This window comes from Etheostoma cragini, chromosome 22 (assembly GCF_013103735.1).
Source record: "Etheostoma cragini isolate CJK2018 chromosome 22, CSU_Ecrag_1.0, whole genome shotgun sequence".
NCBI lineage: Eukaryota > Metazoa > Chordata > Actinopteri > Perciformes > Percidae > Etheostoma > Etheostoma cragini.
In genome coordinates, this window is record NC_048428.1 from 13,080,035 (window position 1) to 13,094,491 (window position 14,457).

At 38.0% G+C, this 14,457-nt stretch overlaps 1 protein-coding gene across 2 annotated transcripts; it reads right to left on the reverse strand.

Annotated features, from left to right (window-relative positions):
- Nucleotide 1: 1 nt before the first annotated feature.
- sgk3 (serum/glucocorticoid regulated kinase family member 3) lies at nucleotides 2-11,551 on the reverse strand. Of its 2 annotated transcripts, none has more exons than XM_034862435.1 (17): nucleotides 11,276-11,551; nucleotides 6,637-6,820; nucleotides 6,420-6,503; nucleotides 6,155-6,227; nucleotides 5,940-6,015; nucleotides 5,684-5,759; nucleotides 5,340-5,389; nucleotides 5,013-5,070; nucleotides 4,605-4,688; nucleotides 4,385-4,516; nucleotides 3,742-3,854; nucleotides 3,166-3,202; nucleotides 2,594-2,680; nucleotides 2,177-2,272; nucleotides 1,746-1,901; nucleotides 1,277-1,366; nucleotides 2-854 (listed from the first exon to the last, which is right to left on the reverse strand). In XM_034862435.1, exons 2-17 carry the CDS (start codon nucleotides 6,730-6,732, stop codon nucleotides 684-686), a joined length of 1,479 nt encoding a protein of 492 aa, XP_034718326.1. In that variant the 5' UTR covers nucleotides 6,733-6,820; nucleotides 11,276-11,551; the 3' UTR covers nucleotides 2-683. The 2 variants fall into 2 exon arrangements, with proteins under 2 accessions (XP_034718326.1, XP_034718327.1); XM_034862436.1 differs by having other exon boundaries at nucleotides 11,281-11,547.
- Between the last annotated feature and the right edge of the window lie 2,906 nt (nucleotides 11,552-14,457).

Here is a 14,457-nt window from a genome sequence, read left to right on the forward strand (position 1 = left end):
TTTGATACGTTTGTTTTATTACTGTGCAGGAGTATATGCCTAGTTAACTGCCAGGCGAAGCAAAGCATTGTGGATTTCTAATTTCTGCAATTATGTATAAGGCAAAGCGAAACAATAAATACAAAAAAATCTAAACAGAAAACGATTCACTGAATATTTAAAGACGAACTGAAAACTAACTGACAAAGCAGAATGTTTTTTCTTGTACAAATGTGACCTATACACCAAAATGCTTTATTCAGTGGTCTCTCAAGTAATCCCTATTTCCAGCTAAGTTAAAACGATGATGGTACATAAGTGTATTTTTACAGTAATTCCATGAATGAACACACTTCCATCAGACAGTCAAATAGTGTGATTTTTAAGTGCAGTGAATTGTTCAAGTTTTTTCAGAAAACTAATTTCATATTAGGGGCAAATATAAGGCTTTTTTAGAAACCACCAGAAATAACATTAATAGAAGATGTCTGTCTTTAGTTTTTATATTAATATATACAAATTGGTAAAAAATAGACTTTCTGGCAAACTTTGTTCCAACCAAAATCTGTTTTAATTTTTAATGCTGTTTTCCTCAGCTGCATACTTTTGTGTCATAGAACAAGTTAATTTATTGTATACATTCTTCCCTTTAGTCAAAAGAACTTATAATGGTTAAGGCAATTGAAGACCTCATTGGGAATGTTTCATAGGAAAGAGTCATCAGAAGCTGGGGCATAGGAGAAGCCCACAAAAGCATCGTCGGCCTCCATTACACTGGCGTTAACTATGGAATGGTCTTGAGACCAGCAGACGGAGTTGGGGACCATCTCCTCTGTGAACTCAGGATCAAAGTTTGTGATGTCACAGTAAGAGCTCTGTAAAAACATTGGAGAAAGAAGGAATAAAACACAAGTCACATTAGCGCTCATGGAACAAATATGGAACAAGCTGCTTGGGACTTAATGATGGGATTGATGGAAAAATACAAACAACAAAATCAAGTTTCAACTTGATTTTACAAAGAGCTATAAAAACGGGAAAGAGTCAAATATTCTAAACTTCAAACCAAAAAAAAAAACAAGCAAGAGAAAACTCAAAACCTCACTTGAAATTAAGTCTATTAAAATGCATTTTTGTGAGGTAGTTTCTAATTAGTCAACCTCCACTGTTAATTAGAAACACCTGTGCAATACAGTAGAATCAAATACAAGAGCACTGCAATTAAGTTTTTCGTCTTCAGAATTTGTTGACAGACTATCAGTGTTTGTTCAAATCTTTTGTTAAAACAAATATTTACCACATTCGGTATAAATGGGGGAGGGATCTTCTTCTGTTCGAGGTCATCCCAGTTGATGGAGGAGAAGAAGCTGTGTTCTTTTATCTCACTCTGAAAATGTAGAATAAATTACTTAACATTCAATTTGTATTTATAGGAAGTTAGATTGAGTTGTCTTGTTTTTGTTCCCAAGGTCATGTCAGAATTAAACATGGAGAAGCAGCGTTCACTTTTTATGCACCAAATGTCTGCAAATTTTTTTTTAAATCAAGACTGAAGACATTTTTTTCGGTTTTAAAAGGCCTATTAGTCATTCATGTTAAGCACTTTGAACTGAAAACTTTGAATGACAGTTCATCTGTAATGTATTTACAGCAATGACATGAAGTACAGCGATCGGCCACACGAGGGAGCCCAAACATGAGGAACTCTGCTGTACATGTAGTGTCTGTCTCTGGACAGTGTATGTGTACTATATAATCCCACTCACAAAGTCATCCCTGGACCCCAGTCTGTGTGTGCCGTCTTTCTCCAGTAGGCCCTGGAGGAGAGACCAGGCTGTGCTGGACGCCCCGGGGCGCATCACTAACGGTTTGTGGAGAATGTTTTCATACATTTCATGTGTGTCCCTGCTGTAGAACGGCGGCTAGGATATGAATGGAAAAAGAGACAAGTAGAGGCATGTATGTGAGTGTGCAAATATGCACTTTGACATTTAGCGCTAAAGCAAATTGTCCAATTGGCTGCAGTTGACCAATACATTACATTTTAACTAAAAAGGGATATCCATAATTATAGTCAAGACTCCCTATCAAAGAATGAAATAATACTAATCACTGTTAATTGTGTGGTATACTGCAACGAATAAGTACAATGCATTAGGGATATTTGAGGAAAAGTAGACTCAAAGTTAAAACTCACCAGGCCGAAGAGCATTTCATACAGCACTGACCCCAGACACCACCAGTCCACTGTATTATCATACGGCTGCTTCCTCAGGACTTCTGGGGCTAAGTACTGGTCAGAAGAAGATCACAAACATAATACTATAACATTTGCATCTTGTTTCTGGCTAATAGAAACCAACCAAATGTTTATCAACTATTTTTGCTCATAAAAGCCTATTTTCTCTCTAGAAAATGTGATTTATAGCTCTACACAGACAGCACTATGGCCTCAAGATGGAATACACCCATACAATCATTAACCACACTTTATTCTAAAAAGTCTGTTAATGATTACTACTTTTAGACACTGTAGGTGAGACTTCTTTGGAGCGCTCTGGTGCAAAATTGGTAGTAATTAGACATGTAAACATCCAAATAAATGTTGCCATACCTCAGGTGTTCCACAAAATGTAGTGGTGGTATCTGTCTGGGAAATGCCTTCCTTGCACAATCCAAAGTCAGTCAAAATGATATGCCCCTTTTAAAGAGAGGACACAGGGACGTTTTTAGACAACATGTGCCACACAAACAGCTCATTATCCCCGGGGACTGAGGATTCTATTGTTGCCCAGGAATGTTGGCTGCAGTGTAACTCAGTCAGTCCCATTCACCGTTCCCTCCCTTTCTCAATAAGGCTGGGCAGGAAAATCATTAGTAAGACCTAATCCAATCACACACACATTCTGTCCAGCTGGAACGAGAAATGACACTGTTGTTCACTGGTGGTACAAATGACTGGACTGATAAAGAATGAAATTTGGGCTGTACAGTGTAATAAATCTGCAGCCAGTATTTAGGCACTGATGTTTCATACACTTAAATAAGTATTATATTGTCAACATAATGTCTAACTTGAATAGAGTAGGTGCTGTGCAATCCAGTCATATTCAGTGTAATTACTGCAAGAGGTGTTGTACATCAATTACACAGAAGTGTTTGGTTCATTAACAGGAAAAAACTCACTTCATGGTCAAGGAGGATGTTTTCTGGCTTCAAGTCTCTGGACAAAATGAACACAGTTGAATGAATTTAAGACACATGGCTATAGCCAGCATTTTGAAACACTGAGGTCATAATGACAGCTTTTTTTTTGTATAATATATATCTATTTAACTATTAAAATATACATTTCCCTAAATTGTATTTCCCTATTATGGAGATCTAAATGCTACTACAAATAGATTTCTATAATGCCAGGAACATAAATCTGGTGAAGAACTAAGCCTTAGAAAAAAAGTGTAATTTGTCTGTAATTGTAGAATATACTTTTGTTTTCAGGTAGTTCAAGCCCAAACAAACATAAAATGTTAGCTACCGCCCTGAAGACACATGATCATGTGAGTAAGGCCAACATGTGTCACACACTTATGTTCAATTTTATACACTGTCAACTTCATGACAATCAATGTCTCATTTAGTACATATGTGTATAAACGGCAACAAAACTATTGTCACATTTTTTACACCATAGTTATGTTTAGGAGATCGGATTAATTAACTCAACACTAGGCATGTGTTCTTAAAAAACCCTCAACATACCTGTAAACAATGTTGAGGGAGTGCAGATATCCAAGCGCACTTGCAATTTCAGCAATGTAGAATTTTGCTCTTGGCTCTGGAAAGGTCCGCTCTTTTTGAAGATGGAAGAAAAGCTGAAATGAAAATGTTTGGTAAGATTATTGTAATGCGTCATATGGTAACTGTATTGTGGGAGCATACACCACCATGAGAAAATTTAATAATTAACCATGATGTGACAAAGTTGCAAAAATGTATGTAATGCCTTTGCTAGCTCTTTATCTGATTTCTTATTAAAAAAAAGATCTTTATTTAATAAATAACTTGATCTGATTAAATTTGCATGTTACTTTGTTGTTAACCTTTACAGCAGAAAGAGGCAGATTGGCATCCAGATTGTAGTTAGTCACTCTCACATAGCCACACATGACAGCTTTAAAATAGCTGATAGCTGATCACACTTGAAGGAGAAACAGGAATTCACACTCTGTGTGTTCAGTGAGTGATCTCTAATGGGATTGTTAACCAGCAACAGTGCTGCTTTGAGGAATTTTATTGAAGCACTATAATACATAATTTCCTATATTACTGACATCTCAGCTTTTTTTGAAACTTTTTTTGTGACTCATTTCTGTGTGAGCGCATTATTCACCAAACTACTCACTTCTCCTCCATTGACGAAATCCAAGACAAAGTATAACTTGTCTGTTGTCTGGAAGGAATAATGAAGCCCAACCAGGAAAGGGTGTTTCACATTCTTTAGCAGCACGTTGCGCTCTGCCATGATGTGCTTTTGCTGTTTGGAAGGAGTGATTTATAAGGATAATTATAATTCATTTTTGCATGCCTTTAAAATGGATAGTCATATTTGACAGTGTAGTTACCTCTTTTCTGTTGAGAATGACCTTTTTCTGTAAAACCTTGACTGCATAATACTTTTCATCATGTTTTCGTTTTGCAAGGAAAACCTGCATCACAAGAAAAGAAAGCATGTTGAACACTGTCTCAACAGTCCAAAAAACCAGAATAAATCTAGATCTGATTCTCACTTCCTATATGGAAAGGCCAACACATGCAGAACCAAAACGTGTTGCTAACCTAACAAAACAAATATAACTAAAGTATAAAAGAATATATAAGGAAACATGAATCCTTCTACATAATGAAACTACTACATTGAAGACATACTTTCTTTTTTACATATTCATACTTAATGTTTGTACCCGTAACAATTCTTGCTTTGGGATGAACAGAAAGCAACTGTACTTTTCAGTGTTGTGTTGTTCACATACCTTCCCAAAACTCCCCTTTCCTATGACTTTTAAAAAGTCAAAGTCTGTGGGCTTGGCACTGAAATAAAAATGACAGCACATTAAGATCAGTGCATGTATGTACTGTATGTAATCTCACGTTTGCAAGTTTAATAAAAAGAGCAACACAGCCGGGTTATGCTACATTAGATTTAAAGTGTATTTGAGAAAACATAAGATCAGATTGAATTTAAAAACTGTTGTGCAGCAGTTGCAGTGCAAGGTAGGAAAGAGTGCAAATATAAATACAACGTATCAAATATCAATAAGTTGCCATAAAACAGTTGACAGTAAACAGGTTGAACATACTGTGGATTTCCAGAAGGTCCCAGGTTAATGTTTCTGGAGGTAGAGTTGTTCTGTTTAACAGCAGAGAAAACATTACCTAGATTAGGCTAAAACTGAGACACACTCAACACTGATTCACTGCTAAGGACAGTTCTTGGATCCAAGAAATACGTCCTTTATCTGTACTACAATAGCAATCTGTGTTTATTTTGAGTCTAGATAGACTATTGGAAGTAGAAGACCTAACTTCTCCACTTTGTCTGGGCTATCCAGCACATCAACTGAAAAGATGTGGTTAGACAGCAGGAAAACAGAAATATACACAAAGAAATACAGATATATTGATCCAATGGTCAATCACTCACTTTGTCGTCTTCGTCCTCAGAGGCATCGGAAACGTTTTGCATTTTGTCCATCAGTAGAAAGGCCCTCACATCTGGCCTGTAAAGTTGAAGACGGACCAAGCAGGGAAATTACAGAAATACAGTCACATCAGCAAGTCAAGCATGACAAAGAAGAACACACTAAACAAATTTGATCTCATCATTGTAGCCATTCATCGGGATAAAGTCGAGGATGTAATGTAATATAATGACAGTGAGAACACCAATCAACACTTACTGGTTGCAAAGCTGAGGATGTGAGACAATTCGCTTGATGAACTCATGCAACCCTGTTCTTCTTTGCTTGATGAACTCTTTAAATAAACTTAAAATTAATAATCAAACACTAGGCAAAATAACATGGTTCAGGCAAAACAATGCAACCATTTTTTCTTTTAACATCAGGTACTGGGATTGTGTTTTGCTGCATACATCAGCCTAGTAACCACTTACCAGGTTCAAAATTGTCCCCAAATATCCTCTTGGCAGGAATTTTCAAGTTCATAGATGGAAACTGTTTCCTTAACTAAAAGATAAGAGAGCAACAGAGAAAATGATGTGGGAAACATCTATGGTCACAAGTATTCCAAATGTCAATGTGAACAGCATGTCACAAAAGCCAATTAATTTAAAAGAATGAAACACCCAAGAACAGCATTATGCTAATGTGTTAAGGCATATGGTGTAAAATCATAAAAGACATAGTTTCACCACTCACTGTGTTGTAGAGTTTATCAAACTCTGCATAACGCCTGAAGACAAACCATTCCTGTTGTCCAACATTGACTATCACTTTATAAACCTAAAAAAGGGCAAGGACAGTATCACAGGCTAATATTGTTAATAAATATCATTTTATGCTAATTTGACAAAATGAACTTTGTAGAACAGATTTAAACTTTATACTGAACAATGAACCGATTTTTTTTACACACTGTGTAACGCTTTTTCTTGTCCCTCTGCTCGTTGTGGGTTGGTATGCTGACATTGGGGAGACTGGGTTGCTCCTCCATCTTAGGGGCTGCCGGCATTCAAAGGCTCAAGGTCATAAAAGGGACGTGTCCTCCTCAAGGTAAGACTTCAAGTCTCCAACTGGCCCATCGCCATGATGGGTCACTGCTACAGAGGAGAAAAGAGAACAGACCACTCTGTTATTTGGGAAGTGAAACTGGTGTTCTTCTCCTCTCGACACATTTAAGTCTGCAGCGGTTATCTTGTCTACCTGTTATGATACTTCATCCCAGACTATAACTTTGTAAGCAGTTTCTAGTCCATTAATTAGATTCCTCATTACGGTTTTGACAGTTGCTTGCTTGTAAGGGCATTGCTGGTTAAAAGCATCGTCTTGAGGTCCCTGAGCTTTTCTTGTAAAATGAAGACTGTAACAAGTATAACAGGCTACAACAGGAGGGTCAGTAAGCGCTTCCCCCACCCAGTTAACTCACTCCTTCCTCTGAGCACCCCATCCTCCCTCTTATCGGATTTTTATGTGAAAAATACCTTTTTTTTTTTTTTTTTTATACATACACTACCGGTCAAAAGTTTGGGGTCACTCACAAATTTCCATTGGACTCCATTGTAGACAGAATCCCAGCTGAGATCAGTTGCCTTGTTTTTTTAACCAGGGCAGCAGTTTCCAGATTACATTATGTGCTTACATAATTGCAAAAGGGTTGTTTAATGTTTAGTTCTTAGTTAGTTTTTTAAAATAATATCAGATTAGTAAACAAAATAAGCATTTGGAACATTGGATGAATGGTTGCTGATAATGGGAAATGTAGATATTGCATTAAAGATCAGCCCCCCACTCAGATCAGCTGGTATCCTGTCTATAATGGAGTGAAATGGAAATTTGTAAGTGACCCCAAACTTTTGACTGGTAGCGTATATACTCGTTAGTGTCTTAACATGTTTATTTAATCTCCCTCACATGAGAATTACAAGGATCTGTGCAGTCTCTTTGGCGCACGCGCACACACACACACACACACACACACACACACACACACACACACACACACACACACACACACACACACACACACACACACACACACACACACACACACACACACACACACACACACACACACACACACACACACACACACACACACACACATGCTGGGTCCGTGACATTCTCCCTTGTTCCGTCAGTAGAAAGGTATTTTTACATAACCTTTCGGGGTCTTTGAAGCTGGAGTTACACAATAGGTTAAGAGTAAGACCCCCGGAGTTGTTCTTCCACAACATTTAAAGAGAGAAATAAAGGCTCATTGTTGAAGTGTAAGAGACTCCTTCCCCTGACAACAGTAGCAACAAAAGGTGAAGGCCTCAGGTCCCTGAAAGTGAAGAACGGGGTCAAGTTCATTACTTACAAAAAGTGTAAAAAGTGAATTATCAATTGGAAAAGATGTTATCCCTGTATTAAACTCACATGAGGACATAATGAAGAACAAATATCTATAGTTAAAATACTAATCTAATTGAAAGAGACAAACAGAGGCAGATCTCTCTACTTCCTTCATCATGAGTTATGTAAATGTGTCTGTTTCTTTTACAACAAATCTCTTTGTCCGCTGCTCTGACTTGTCCATTGTTGTTTTTTTAATCTAAGTGAGGTCAGCCTAGTTTGTTCAGTAGTTATTGTCTTTCTAACTGCAACCCTTGTTACTGTCACAGTTGTTTGTTCACAACACATGGAAAACCTGCTTTGCGTCAACATTCGCCTTCTGCGTAAGGATCTTGAACGCATCCTGAACCGAACTCTCATTCTGCTCACGTTGGGGTGAGGGTACAGCAAAAGAGCGTCCCTCTTTAAAATGCATGTGTGCGATCAGAGGGACCTTCATGGCCTCTTCATTCACTAGACTCTTTTTTTTTCTCTTTAGTTCCTTTCAACTTTCAGTTTCGTTTTGATGACATAAAACAAAGAGACACTGAAATACCTCACATTTAAGAAACTGAAAGCAGAGCAATTTTGGACATAATGCTTGAAAAATGACTTGGAGCGATACATTGATTATCAGAATAGTGGCTGATAAATGTGCTGTCAATTAACCGCCAACATGCAGAAACGTTGCCTGTATTTACCGGTTTATTTTTAGTCAATTTACCTATATTTACAAGTTCTCCGTGGGGGATAAAGTCAGATCGGTTTGTGTTTTTAAAACCTGGCTTTTAAATACAGGGTGCTGGTAAGGTTCGTACAGATGTGGCTGGTGCACATAAAAAGAAACGGTCGGCTATGTCCCTGAGCTGCTACACATCTGTGCATGTTTTCATAGTTAAAAGACTCTATGCGTCACTGTGTAGGACCCGCTTTTTAACATTCCAGAAATATTTTTGTTCACTGGAGAATCAACCTTCAACCATCTAGTACTACTTATATTTTCAGTTGACACTGCTACTCCTTTATATGGAATGCTACAGCTTACCACACACACTCACAGACATTGTCAAGTTTAGTTACAAAAACAAAGCTTGGAAAGGCATACTGAGCACAAAAAGGAACACAATTAATGCTAAGCACATTTCCTAGCTGTAGTTTAAGCTCAGCATGCCCTGCCATTTTTGACCACAGCATGAATTAACTTGTGCTGACAGGCACAAATATGCTGGACTACTACACAGGATCAAAAATAGCATTCTTCCTGCTTAGCTCCAACACACACATCCTTGCATGTGGATATCCTATGAGGATGTTGAACATCAGGTTGGACACACGCAAATTGTTACGTGTGGGATAAACTGAATAAAATAAACGTATTTTATAATGCCACAGAGACAGATCTATGATTGAGGAAGTGCAGCTGGAGAAGTGTGAGGGGCATGAACTCAGACAACCCTGGAGCGTGCAACTGACCTCAGCATCTGGACAAATTCCTAACCTGACCTGACTGTCCAGACAGCTCACTGACATCCACGTGCAAACTGTGGTGCTGACTAGAGATGTTCCGATACGATTAGCATTGCCTCCGATACTGCCTAAAACGTCGGTATCGGGAATTGGGAAGTACTGGAGTTTACACACCGATCCAATCCCATGTAAAAAAAACTAAACTAAAGATATTCTACACTAAAGTAGTTTACTTATGTTCTTTTTCTGTCATAACTAACTGCCAAAACGAAAGAATTTCTGTGGTGTTCATTGTTTGTCTTTGTTCATGTTTCACAAAGAGTTTAACCTGAGCCAGCCCGACAACAGAGACAGAAATCATATCACATCCATACATGGATAGTAGTATACAGTTGTTGAAATATAATAAAATAAATGACACAGTGGTAGTGGATCAGTACTTGGTATCGGCTGATACGCAAGTTCAAGTATTGGAATCGGTATCAGGAAGCAAAAAATGGTACTGGACCAACTCTAGGGCTGACTTCCTTTTAGAATCAGACAAAATGACAAGTTCATCAGCCTTAAAAAATAGAGATCAAAGAATGTAAGATGCTGTATGGGCAAGCCTAAGCAAGTTCTCAGCATATCAGGTCTAGCGAGATTTGAGCTAATGTTGGTTGGTGTTTTTGAACTCCCACACCACTGTTCTCACAGATGTAGCTCTCAAATAAAAAAATGCATCTTGCAATCATGTATTATTATACAGAAACGTGTTCTTCATAGCAAGCTGTTACATCAAGGAACAAGTTGTGAACCTCAACTCACAACAAGATGAAAATAGGCAGATTTCTACACAGTTAAACTATTGTCAGCAGGGAACAGAGGAGAAAGCATTCTCAAGAAAAGCACATCCGTCTTGTCACTACAAACTTGTTAACTGGGCTATACATATTAGCATCACAGGAGGTAAAACATTAATATACACATCACTCAACTTAGAAACGGTTGTGTGCCACCACTGTCCACACAGCTGAATCAACATCCCATGTGGATGGAAAATCATTTTCACAACATATGAAGTCTGACACATTATTTCTACAGGCAGATAACAATTATATGGGGGGTGGGGGGTGGGGGGAGTATAAAACGTAGCTACATAGAACACAGCATTGGGAAGGCCTTGTCCGTTTAATTTTGGCTGAGCCGTTTGGCATGCTAACACCTGAGGCTATGTGTGTGTGTGTGTGTGTGTGTGAATTTACACTTTTCCTCAGCATGGATTACGCGTATTACAGGAAAAGCATGCCTTCTCCAACCGAAGAGAGGAGAACAAAATGAGCTGGAGGAGGGAGGAGCGGAACACACACGAAATAAAAGGTTTGACATGCTCTAACAAGCTCCCATATGTAATACAAATGTAAACAATACAGCAAAAGCTTACAATTACACGTATTCTACGTTACTCGGGTGTGCTACACAGCAACGGAAACTTTGTTTATTAAATTATGATTCAGTTGAGATTCTGTTTTGTGTTGTCTTCGAGCAGAAAAAGTTAATATTGTGTAATAGCCAACAGTTATCCCTTTACTATTAACGTTTCTTCCGAGCAACGTTTCGGTTCTTAAATTGTTAACGTTACAGGAGCTCCGTATGCTAAGAAGAATTACCCTACAGCTAACCAACGTTACGTTAGCAAAACGAGAACAAGTTAATGTTACGTGAACATCACGTACCTTACAGTATTTTGATGTGGTGTTTATCTATTTCCGTAGGTCCAGTGAGAATATTTCGCTCTACAGCATTTCATCTGTCAATACAGCGAACATTTCCCCAGGTTTGGTTGTGACAAAAGCCCCTAAACCGTCAAAGTGAATATGAATTTTCCTTCTGTCCATACGCGTCTGTCAAGTAGCTAGCTAAGTGAGAGAAGCTGAAAACATCAATCTTTCCTGGCCGTAGAAAGTTCGAATGAAATTCGTCACGGGACTTCACAACTGCAACAGCTAGCTAACATACCGGGAAGAATACACACTGTACTTCCGGTACAGCATTTCAAAACATAACCGGAGAAAACGCAACAGATAGCCAAGTGGTGGAATGTATGTTGCTTGTACATTTACTCAAATACTAAAGTACAATTGGGTAGTCCTTGTGCTTTTTCTTCTCTTTTTTTTGACAAAAACAAATAGTACATTTTAATCCACTACATTTAGACTACAACTGTAGTTACCAGTTAGGAACATAGGCTACGACTATTTTATAAATGAGGTTGCATTAGTTACTATTAGATTTACCGCAAGCAGCACCATAATGATATGCTACTTACGCATTGATATTATCTATCCAAGAATTTGAAATATAATAATATAACCATTACATAATGTGTAGGCCTACTTTAGCTGTTCACATTCTGCAGTTTTTCATTGGTAATATTTTTATTGCAAGACTGTTAAATCATTTTTATATTGTGGTATTACTATTTTTACCTAAATGTTTTAAACAATCTGAGTTTATATTCCTCTAATGATGGCTGGATAAACCCACTTCAACACTTCCACATCTCTGTGCATTTTGTGTGTATCTGCTCATTTCAAAGTACATGCATGAAAGTGCTTTATATAGGAATATGCACCATGTGGACTTACATAACATAATAATGACACAAGGTCCTTAATGCAGAAGTTGTATACTGGCCCTTGGTTACATTGATATGAGTAGCGCTAGACAATTACCAAAAACAGATTTTTAGGGCCCCTGAGAGTCTGGATGAGCCTAGCTGGTAATCCAGTCCTGCCAATTATATACATTTCCTTCTGTTCTGTACAATACGGTCGGATGAAATTTACTTGCGGAGTAAGTTAAACATAGTGGAAGTCTTATCAATGTTTGTATAAGGAAGATGTTTACCTACGGAGTAAGTTAAACACAACCCTAACCCTAACCCCAACCCTAGCTAAATGACCGAAATCGCAAATTTGACTTCCTCATAATGGAAACAAGCCATTTAACTCTGGCAAGCGACTATGTAGCGTGTTCAGTGGCCGTAGCCAACCAACGGTGAGTCATTTTAAGCCAAGCAAGTGTATCTGTCAGTCGGGTAGAAAGGGTTGTGAGGGTCCAGCATGTTTAGCGATTTTTTGCTGTAATTTTAAGGTAAGAAAGTGTGTCTGTCAGACGGTCAGGTGGCAATAACGGCAAGGTTGTGGTGTTTTTAACGGTTTGTATTTTAAGTTGAGAAAGTGTGTCTGTCAGTCGGGTAGAGAGGACAGCGATGTAGAGGTGTTTCAGCGGTTGTTGCAGTTATTTTAATAAGGCTGTGTACAGAGCTATGCGTGAGCACAGCTTTTTATGACTGGCAACATAGCCAGCATTTAACGTTAGTTTTTTAGCTGGGCTGTGGAGTAAAGTGTGACTATGGGAGACTAGTCTAGCAACATTGTTGGATTCTGTATTGTCAACCTGGAAACCTGTGAACTTCAAGTTTGGGGAGGAGGGGTTTGGGGACCACTCTGTCCAGTAATTTGAATTTGGACTGCAGTAACTATTTTAAATGCTAGCTGTCAGTATTATATCTTGTACCTTTATTACTAAAGTAATTAACAATTACTTGTTTTGAATTTACGTAATCTGTGCTTTTATTGTTTAGAAGCATACTAAGCAGTTTCCGGTTTTATTGCGGTTGGCTTAACACAGCTGACTCAGGTTTGACAACACTGATGAGTCAAATAGTTAAACAGTGTCACCTACAGGTACAAAGACGACGTGCCTAATATCCAATAAACTTATGCACATCCTACCTTTACCGCCAGAAAAATAAATGAATGGATTTAGAACTACGGTCATTATAATTATAAGATAATTACATTAGTTACAAGTGACAAGTTTGAGATAATATCTCATAGTTATTAGGTACTTCAAAATGTTGACAAACAAAAAAGACAAAATATGTTTTTATTACTTCCTGTGTTGAATTCTGTTTAACATTATTAGGCCTACTAGTCAAAATCCATGCAGACGCATTGCACCATGAAAAAGGCGATGTCCCGAGTCAAGCTACTTGCTTGGAGCTGCGCAGACGAATGATATCCAGAGATGGTGTGATAAATTAGAAACGAATAGTGCAACATATGAACGTAATGGAACATTTGAACGGAACACATTTTCAGTGGTAAATATAGTCATTTTGGCCTGATATACATGAAACTAATGCACTGTGGAGATGCCAAAGGTTTGACCACAAGGTGTCAGCAAAACACAATTTAAAGGAGCTGCAGAGTGAACTGTCATAATGCAAGACCTATCTGTCAAAATAAATGTTGTGTTATTATCTATGTCAGAGTTTGAATGCTGTCCATATTGTCTAACTTTTGCATGAATCTCAAGATCTCAATCTTCTCAAATATGACCCAATTGTGAATCATCATTATAATTTCCATTACAAGGAACCACAATTATGTAAATTTAAAGACTTTGGCATTATGAAACAGCATAAAGTGGCATAATCAATGCACTATATGCATAATTTGGTAAAAAACAAGCTATATTCCATGTGAGATATCTGCATCTATGAATGTGTGTTGTCAAATATTAACAAAAAAAAAATTCTCAGCACTATAGATTACATGGACAAAATTAGAGATTGGATTAGTCGCAATTGCGTCCAGTAAAATTGTGGGGCTGGGAATCCCCTGAAGGGCCCCCGAAAGTCCCCGCACCCCTCTTTGAGCCGCACCACTGCCTTGATGAAAAGATCCATTCTGCTGCAGGAGTTGACAGTGCAGTTGTCTAACTTAACGCCCGCCTCTTCAAATTGTCAACCAATTAAACCAGCCCTCCTCCCACTTCTAACCAATCACACACGATGTTCTCCTCATTTCTGCCCTATCAGTTTCGAGTACCGATTCCTCTATTCACA

What these genes read in the sequence shown, in the direction of transcription:
- sgk3 (XM_034862435.1), bottom strand. Translation starts at nt 6,732, where the DNA reads ATGCCGGCAGCCCCTAAGATGGAGGAGCAACCCAGTCTCCCCAATGTC. An exon ending in GGACCTTCTGGAAATCCACA is followed by an intron (nt 5,071 to 5,339) that starts GTATGTTCAACC and finishes TTTTTATTTCAG; the next exon opens with TGCCAAGCCCACAGACTTTG. An exon ending in CATTTTGTGGAACACCTGAG is followed by an intron (nt 2,273 to 2,593) that starts GTATGGCAACAT and finishes TCTTCTGACCAG; the next exon opens with TACTTAGCCCCAGAAGTCCT.